General features: G+C 37.1%; 1 protein-coding gene across 1 annotated transcript; it reads right to left on the bottom strand.

Annotated features, from left to right (window-relative positions):
- Positions 1 to 1856: 1856 nt before the first annotated feature.
- il34 (interleukin 34) lies at positions 1857 to 9209 on the bottom strand. The gene is made up of 7 exons (XM_079621729.1): positions 8906 to 9209; positions 7039 to 7148; positions 5606 to 5712; positions 5095 to 5172; positions 3816 to 4016; positions 3370 to 3532; positions 1857 to 2704 (listed from the first exon to the last, which is right to left on the bottom strand). The coding sequence occupies exons 2-7, from the start codon at positions 7076 to 7078 to the stop codon at positions 2661 to 2663; spliced, it is 633 nt and encodes a 210-aa protein (XP_079477855.1). The 5' UTR covers positions 7079 to 7148; positions 8906 to 9209; the 3' UTR covers positions 1857 to 2660.
- Positions 9210 to 10140: the final 931 nt, after the last annotated feature.

Raw genomic sequence — 10140 nt, forward strand, 5'->3', positions numbered from 1 at the left:
CCTGTATAAAAGACACCTGTCCACACACTCAATCAAACAAACAGACTCCAACCTCTCCACAATGGCCAAGACCAGAGAGCTGTGAAAGGACATCAGGGATAAAATTGTAGACCTGCACAAGGCTGGGATGGGCTACAGGACAAGAGGCAAGCAGCTTGGTAAGAAGGCAACAACTGTTGGCGCAATTATTAGAAATTGGAAGAAGTTCAAGATGACGGTCCATCTCCCTTGGTCTGGGGCACCATGCAAGATCTCACCTCGTGGGGCATCAATGATCATGAGGAAGGTGAGGAATCAGCCCAAAACTACACGGCAGGACCTGGTCAATGACCTGAAGAGAGCTGGGACCACAGTCTCAAAGAAAACCATTAGTAACACACTACGCCGTCATGGATTAAAATCCTGCAGCGCACACAAGGTCCCCCTGCTCAAGCCAGCGCATGTCCAGGCCCGTCTGAAGTTTGCCAATGACCATCTGGATGATCCAGAGGAGGAATGGGAGAAAGTCATGTGGTCTGATGAGACAAAATAGAGCTTTTTGGTCTAAACTCCACTTACCGTGTTTGGAGGAAGAAGGATGAGTACAACCCCAAAAAGACCATCCCAACCATTAAGCATAGAGGTGGACACATCATTCTTTGGGGATGCTTTTCTGCAAAGAAGACAGGACGACTGCAAAGTATTGAGGGGAGGATTGATGGGGCCATGTATCACGAGATCTTGGCCAACAACCTCCTTCCTCAGTAAGAGCATTGAAGATGGGTCGTGGCTGGGTCTTCCAGCATGACAACGACTCGTAACACACAGCCAGGGCAACTAAGGAGTGGCTCCGTAAGAAGCATCTCAAGGTCCTGGAGGGGCCTAGCCAGTCTCCAGACCTGAACACAATAGAAAATCTTTGGAGGGAGCTGAAAGTCTGTATTGCCCAGCGACAGCCCCAAAATCTGAAGGATCTGGGGAAGATCTGTATGGAGGAGTGGGCCAAAATCCCTGCTGCAGTGTGTGCAAACCTGGTCAAGAACTACAGGAAACGTATATCTCTGTAATTGCAAACAAAGGTTTCTGTACCAAATATTAAGTTCTGCTTTTCTGATGTATCAAATACTTATGCCATGCAATAAAATGCTAATTAATTACTTAAAAATCATACAATGTGATTTTCTGGATTTTTGTTCTAGATTCCGTCTCTCACAGTTGAAGAGTATGATACAAATTACAGACTTCTACATGCTTTGTAAGTGGGAAAACCTGCAAAATCGGCAGTGTATCAAATACTTGTTCTCCCCACTGTATATATATATATATATATATATATATATATAAATATTTTTTGTAGCTTTATTTTATTCCTGATAAGTTCAACTTATTTTATTTCAGTTAGTTCCCAAGACCATATTTATAGTGTTTTTGTTTTTTTAATGCAAAAGTTTTCTTTTAGGGTTTGTCTACAGTGTTTATAATTAGATATAAAATAATTTAGGGTAACACTTTATTTTTCTGTGCTTGTTACATATGTTACATGTATTTAAAATTATCCATAAAATTACACGCAACCAAACTCTAATCCTATACAGTAAGTATTGTTGATTAATATTACTCCGAAGCCTATAAAGTGTAACCTAATTTAGCCATGCAACCAAACTCTAATCCTATATAAGTACATATTGTTGATTAATATTACTCTGTAGCCTATAAAGTGTAACCTAATTTAGCCAATGACATCACAAAAATGTGTCTTGTGATATTTATCCCTGATATTGTAAAACCATCAGGTACTGTATGTATGTGAAAGGTGAGTGTGTTTGTAAAGTAACCAAACCCATAGCTTATAACAAATGATACGTGTGAACACGTGGGGGTGATAATGGGATATTTATTTCCAAGCCATGTTACAGCAGTTACCAGAACATTCTGTGGCAGGAGTCCAAATAAATAACCTAGATTAAAATCTGTGTATAAAACATATGCAAACCTGATATCAAACCCTCTTGGTCACCTTAAAAAGCTTTTTATTGGAGTACTTTGGTGCAAACTTTCAACATTAAACCAGCAGCAAAGCACAAAGTAAAGAGCCAACGGGTAAAAGCAACAGTGCCGACTAAGCCAGCAGTCAGCACAACATTTGCATGCAAATGATATGTGTACAAAAGAAGCTCCATGTAACTTATACATCTTACCTAAATCTTACCAAGAACATTTACTACGTTGCTTGATAATATGCTGCTTTGGCATTCACCAAGGACAAAATATTGAATTTCCTCAGAAATATAAGTCACAGTGGCAAAGACTTTTTTGGAATTCCCAATAGAAAATGCTACAGCGAAGAGTCAAAGCTTCTCTCCTCCATAGAGCACACGCACAGTGCATACATGAACCGTTTTAGCAAAATACTACATTAATATGCAAGTTTGCGGGCGGGTGGACGGAGGTATGAATCTTCTGAATGGTGGAGAGCAATAGCTGCAGGGTCAGTAGAGTGTCTTCCAAGTGGCGTGACGGCTGGTGCCGTTTTCTCCATATGGGTAACACCGGTGGAGGCAGTCAGTGACTTCACTAGGACAAGAGGCACACAAGCAAGCTGTGTGTCACTACATAAACCACACCCTTTTACACCAACACCAGCGACATGAAGACAGGATCAGATCCGCTTAGATCTGCTGCTATGTTGTTTTCTTATCTTTCCTCCAGTTGTGGACTTCACAATCTAGAAATGAAGAGAATGTTTAGAGTAGCGCATTAGATTGTCTGAATGAAATTGTTAAGATAACAAAAACAATGTACATGGTCATACTTGTAATTTTCCCAAAGAATTGGTAGAAAGCATAGGCCGGGCATGTTCAGGCTAGTACAAACATGTGGGCTTCTTAAGGTACTATCCTTCAGACAACCTCAAAGCCTGAATCATGCCACCGTCTCATTCATCATGGAGGGTATACAATTGTTGATTCAATCCCCTAAACGTTTTTCTCATTCACAAAGGCTGATTTTTGACCACAGACATGCATCAACAAGCAGCAAAAGTTTCTTTTTGCTACTGTGTGCAAACATTTTGGGGTTGCGTAAGGTTATCAACAAAAATTTGGTGGACTGGTGGAAGAACCCTTCTTGCGGTTGGACTCCAAAATTCCCCAAACTGTTCCAAGTGGTAGCAATCATTAGATGGACCTCAACAGTCTTGCCTCAAACCCTCAAAATACCAATGAGTAAGTCCGTACCATCATTCCCAAAAAAATTCAAAATTGAAAAAAAAAAAAGTAGTCAGTGTTTGTTGAATTAATTCAGTGGGTCTTTTAACCAATCAATGTTTAGCAGATCAATACTCTACGGTCCTACAAATGTAAAAACAAACAATAAGTTCCATTCACTTACAATCATAATTGTCGTCCTCTTTTGAGAAGCACTCTTTGAATAGGCAAAGCATGGTCCGATAACTGTTATCCAGTATTGACTTGGGTTTAACAGACTTCCATCCCTGGTAATATGAGTCCTCCAATCGATCCATGATGTTTTGTATGCTCTCTGGACGATCTCTCTTTTTTGAAACAAGTACAAAGACACATACATTTAGACATGATGAATTTACATACTAGAAAAATTGCTTACAAAAAACATCAGTACAGATCCAAGAGGTCAAACTGAGTCAAGTTTTACCAAAAAAAAAAAAACAATAATGTTTTTTTTTTATTTTCCATTAAAACTGTATTCATAAAGCAGAAAAAGAAGTTTATTTTGAGATACTGTGTATAGCAGTGGCAGCCAGAATGATGTATAACGTAATGCTGTTGAGAAAGCAGAAATGACATCATTGTTCTAACCTTTGGATCTATGGGATTCCACTGGTGAAAAAGCGCCTCAAAATCTCTGAAGAGGTTCTCCAGATTGGAGAGGTATTTACGCCGTGTAGGATGTCTCTCTGGCAGCACCCTTAAAACCCTCTTTATACCCTGCTGACTTACGATAAGCCACAAATCCTGTAGATCTCTCCTCTGCACTGGTTCATCTTCATTACTCGTATTCTAGAGAACAGAGAGAGCGAGAGATGAAGAAAGGAGGAGAAGAAGAACTATAATGAGGGAAATGTTCAATTATATTAGAATGGTTGTGATTTACAGACATGTGTTCTTTTAGTGTGAGAGTCTCGTAATATTGAAAAATATATATCATTTTATAAATGTAACTATTTTGTGTTCTGATATATTTTTCTCTTTTCCCCCCCTTCATACAAGAAAAAACACAATTACCAAGGTTATTTCTACAATAAAAAAGGAACATTATTATTAATATAATTACAGAATTATTACCAGACAGCTATCAGTTCTGGAAACAAAATTATTTTATTCTCCAAATGTTTTTTTATTTCCCCCTTTTTATAACAGAAACGATATACAATTTAACAATATAACTTATAATTCTTAAGAAAACTATCTTGCAGACCATTTAACATTGTTTGGGTTTAATGTATATTCAGTCCATTCACTCACATAAAATGTAAAGAAAAATTATTTCCATCACATATATATATATATATATATATATTGTTTAATCTATTTATCCATTCTTCAACCATAGGTGGCTCCGGTTTTAATCATTTTCTATAATTTTTCTTAATTTAATGTTATTTTAAATTTAATTTTGGCATAACTTATTCTTAATTAATTCTTAATTTAATTACATTTTCAGTAAAATTAAATATTAAATTATCATTATTGATTGTAATGTTAAAAATGTTTATCTAATTTATGTTGTAATATATTTATGCTTAGTGGTAGTATATGCCTATAAAATTTTATAGTACAAAAAAATCATTTTATATAATACAATAATTTACAGTGTTATGAATTCTTTCGGTGAGATTCACCCCTGTTTATTTGCAATTGCTGAGTCATAGGCCTTCAAAGCCCTTAGAAACCCTAAAACTGTGACTCCAATCTGAATCTTTTTGTAAGTCACAAGTGTTAAATCTCGGATGAAAGCCGGCAAACAGGAAAAATGAGCTAATTGGTGTGGGAAGTTGTGGAGAGTGTGGCTTTAAGCCATGATGGAAAGTGAGTCAGAGGTTTAGTTGGGGACAGTGTCAGTGGGATAAAGACTTACCAGTCTGCTGATGTTGCGTAGTCTGAACACCTCCTCATAATGCACTTGAATAGTATAGTTAATAGGAAAGTTCATTTTCTGTAAAAAAATAAATAAATGTAAACCGTTTTATTGGCATGCCATTCATCCTGCCTCATGCTAGACATTTAACCATCACTTTATGCAAGTTGTATATTTTCTTCTTTTTTTATGTCTGTTCTCAATATCAATATCTTTCCATAATTGTTCAGAATATAACACTATCCCCTGGTTTCACAGACCAGGCTTAAGCTAGTCCCAGACTAAAATGCATGTTTGAGCTGTTTTAACTGAAAGCAACTTGCACTGATGTATCTTAAAATATGTCAGTGCCATTGTTTTGTCTCAAGATGCAAACCAGTAATGAGTTTTTCTAAGGCACGTTTATAAAAGCTACATAAATCCCTTAATTGAACTAAGGCCTAACCCTGGCTCAATCTAAGCCCTGTCTGTGAAACCGGGCCAATACTTGAAGTATTGTGCATCTGTTTACCATATAACGTCTCCGTAGGGTTGAGTTAAGGCTGTCCCGTACTGTTTTCAGAGGAACGCAGATATCTGGTGCTGCACTCGTGCACATTGGTAATAGACAAATAAAACCTAGAGGGATAGAAGAAGAAAATAATGGCTTTTAAAATAATGCCATTGCCTATCATGAAAACATCACGAAAATGATCACTGTTTTGTACTTAAACTTTACATCAAAATATAGCATAACACAGTTTGATCTTTAAAACACATTCAGCTTCATTTAGAACAAAAAATAATCATGAGTTTATCTGTATTAAAAGGCCTACCTTTATGTCTAGTATCAATTCAAATCTTCATGATAAATTTATTCATTATAAAGATGGAGTATATTTCAATTTATTGATTATAACTATTAACATCAGTTTTTTACTTTTTGTTCTGCTGACTTTTGGCGTGATGTCTCTTTGAAGGCAACGACGCATAAAGTTGCATAAATAATTTGCCAAAGGTTGGTTCTGTGAAGTCACACAACCACAAACCACAGCCCGACTTACAAAGAAAAAGGTGCTGCAAAAAAGGGCGCCACAACAGAAGAGCTTCTGAATTCCACAAAAGCATAATGCGCATGAGATGATGGGCGCTTTTTCAAGCAGATGAACTGTGAGGCTGATCCTGTATCTATTTTGGAGCTTTTAATGTTAAAGATAAGTGATTGTGACTGGCTAGCCCTGGGCAGGGCACCAGCATTCATCTGTCACTTTGCTGTGGATCACAGTGCGGCTGGCCTCTGTGGTTGAGCTGCACTACAGGGCAGTTACCCAGAGACTGACAGTCAGCAAAGTCTCCGAGCCACGAAACAGACTTCCGAGGGCCAGAGGAATTTGTCATGCCGCAGAACCTGCGCTATTTACTGTTGTCTGACCACTCAACCCCCACCTCCCATCGAAGCTATTCTGGCTTTTTTATCCTGGTATCCCCCTCCTTGCCCTCTCTTTTACCTTATGAATCTTTCTATCTCTCTCTTTTTTCTCTCCTGAACACAGGATGTGGTGAAATTAACAGTCACGTCCTTCAGCACCATATGCAGTGGCTCTTCTCATTATGTTTAGCTTGACACTCATTTCAGAAGAAAGAAGTGACAATATACGCAGATGTTGAAACCACACAGCAAACTGTTTCCTAAGATAGCTCACATAATCAGCCAGAGAAATTCTTCTCGTTTGGACGTATCAGAGGTGCTTGTCCTTTTTGCATAAATGCACAAGAGTCTCTCTCCATTTAGCGGAGGAAGTAATTAATCACTTTTAAAAAAATGTGCAGTCCCACTTCTTAAATATTTATGTCTAGTACTGTCACATCCAAATTTCCCACACAGATGAAGACCCTTAAATGTCCTATTGACACAATACCTAGCATTATACAAATGAAATCACATAATTACTGGACTTTACTTACCCAGCAGCCCCCTGAGGAGCAGGCATTCAAACTGGATCATGGTTCTGCTAATTCTCTGCTTGCACTGTAATATGAGTCTGGATTCCAGAAAATTCTTATGCACACTTGGTCTAAAAAAAAAAAAAGGACAGATTTCAGTCAGAACAAATATCAACTGAATGCCAGTTTTTTTAACTTGCCATAACATGACTTTATGTTGGACAAAAAGAACAAGGGATCACGCATCTGAATTCATTTACTCTCCTTCTGGATGATAAAATACTTAAATATCGAAAAAGACTGATTCGGCATATTTGATTTTAATGGCCAAAAAAGCTGTAAAAAATCAAAGTGAAACAGGAAAGGGGTTCACTGCTCATCTGAAGGGCTGGAGCGCTGTCATAATGTTCCACTGTTTTTCTCCTACACAGCCTGTGCAGCTGTGTAAAACAAATCCAGATGTTGTCTCTTTTTGCTTTTTTCTCCCGAAAGGAAGAATTCAAATTCCTTTTAGTCCTATTGGGAATTTAACAACATCTTGACATGACAGCACGTTTCTGACTAATATCCACGTGATGAACATTTTTTGTAGTTTTATCAGAAATGTCTTTACTTATAACAATATAAAAATGTATAATACTTATAATATTATTTTAAGTTTAAGTTTTATATTATTTATTTATTAAGTTTTATATTATTAAAGTTTTTATATTATTTATAAACTTTTCAAAATAATTATCAAATTATCAAAAATATTATCAAAATAATTACAAAATGATCATTACTTGTATAAAAAATTGTATCTGTAAAGCAGAAACGGCAAAGAACACAAGCCAGAACAAATCATATCCTTTATGTAACTACATCTTTTGTCTGACATAATGTTTTAATTACTATTTTAACATAACTTTCTATTTCGCAATCCATTTTCTCTGGAAGATTTGATTCTCCTATTCTAAAGTAGATTTTGACAAAACCTTTTGAAAAAAAGTCATTGCAGAAACATACTGTTTTTTCAAATAGTGTTATTTAAGCCAGCTGTTCTAGTGCTGTAATTACCATTTGCCAAATAAGGCCAATATTCTGGTTATGCCTTTAGAATAAACTTATGGAAATACTTGAGATGCCATTTTTACCATTTATGTTTTACATAAATGTTTAACTCAATTCACATTAATTTTTAATTGCAAGATCATGTGAGATCATAAGATCATTTTTAATTGCTGTGACCCATGTTTTTGTTTTTCTTTTGTGTGTGTGTGTGTGTGTATAGTCTCATTGCTCCAAAATGTATTTATACAACAGCATACCGTTTTCCTGTGCCTATCACCCAGGATTACCTTAGTTTGGACATGCACAGAAATAAATTAATGTTTAATTCTAATAGAATTCTGAACTGTGTGACTCAAAATCCTGATTAATACACTCATGTGCCAACTGCCTCATTCATACTGGAATAGTTGCATACATTTTGGCAATCAAGTTAATACATTTAGGCTATATGATGCTTACATATGAATATATGACTAAATTCTAATTAATATCGGAATTTTCCTCTGCCTGTGTAGACGCAATGAACGACTTAGAGGTTTGATAAAAATTGTAGGCTATATAAAAATACAGTATAAAATGTGTATAAATATATAAACAAATATATATATAGCCTAGGCTATATATAAAACGTAACATCATAAAAGTGTTGATGTATCGATCAAATTTTGTTGTCAGAGCATCTTGTAAATTCACCTGTAATCTAATCGATCTGTCAGTCACCGCGTTGGATCTTGGCTTATATCCTATGAAACGCCTTGTTGCGCTTCATTCCCATATAAACGGATTAACACGCAACACAATTCAACAGCACAAGGAATACAAATAAGCCACAAACCTTTCGATTCGAAGACCTAGGCTGTCTCACAAGGAAGCCATCAGCAGTGTAGCCTACTTTCAATAAACAGCAATTGTTTGCTTAACCCTCTAGATATGACCGCTGACACTTCCAGGCGTGCAGAATACTGGACGAAGTAGTAAATTCGCTCCTTTTTCAATACAACGTCCAGCCAATGACTCGGAAACTCCCTTTTCTTTATGTTACGTCTTTATGTTAAGTCTCTATGCACACACCCGCCTACAGACTTCTCCGCGCGAAAGAAGCACGAGAAGAACACGCTGAGTAAAGAGCGACAGTCGATGAGGCTGTTACTTTCACTTTTAGGTCTACATAAACTATTAACTCATCAGTGGCTGGATGTGAGCAAAATGTTTCAACTTCGTGAGCGAAACAAAAAACCTTTATTCGAACATTCAGACATGGTGCGAACTATGGGGAAGTATGACCCCCCTAATTAAAATGTAAAATGTTGGGGCAACCATAGAAGCAACTGCTCAATCGTCAAACAAGCAATCAAGCATCAGTTCAAGAGTGTCTTCTTTGCCCAATCTCTCTGTAAATCTCATTCATCCACACACATTAATTTATTCCCTACATTTACGGTGGTTCTGTGCTGACAGGCTTGGCACAGTTGTACACTTTTAGGAATTTAATGACAAAACATATTTTTCGGACTCTGAAGCGCCTCATGTCGCAAGACAATGGACAATGGGCATATGGGCAACCAACGCACACTACACACTTGCTTTGTCGTATGATGGCTTTGTCAATTGCCACAATGGTCCCCTTGTTTTGTAGTACCTATAATCTTTCTTTAGGGGCACAATCCCTTGTCGATAGAGCCATCTTTGCTGTCCTAACAAAGGCCAAATCCACTCAAGAACCAACGAGGGACATTCCGAGTCCCCCACCCAAACCTTAAAAAAAATGGTCAAAACACCATCTGTCAACCCAGATTACATCATATCAATATGGAAACCCCCCAAAGGAAGATTAGTGAAATAAAACTTCTAAATGAGCACCAGGTTATACACCCTCCACAATATCTCAACCTACTTTTATGACTTACTTTTTTATTCGTTAGCAGTGCTGTCAGAGCCCGGGACTGTTTTTATAGGTGGGCCCCATCATCACAGACCCCAAGAGAATATTCCTAGACCCCCCACAAACTTGGGGTGCATTCACAACACTTTGAGAGTTGTCCAACCATACAGCCTGCATTTGGTGACTTG

This window comes from Phoxinus phoxinus (assembly GCF_949152265.1).
Source record: "Phoxinus phoxinus genome assembly, chromosome: 8".
NCBI lineage: Eukaryota > Metazoa > Chordata > Actinopteri > Cypriniformes > Leuciscidae > Phoxinus > Phoxinus phoxinus.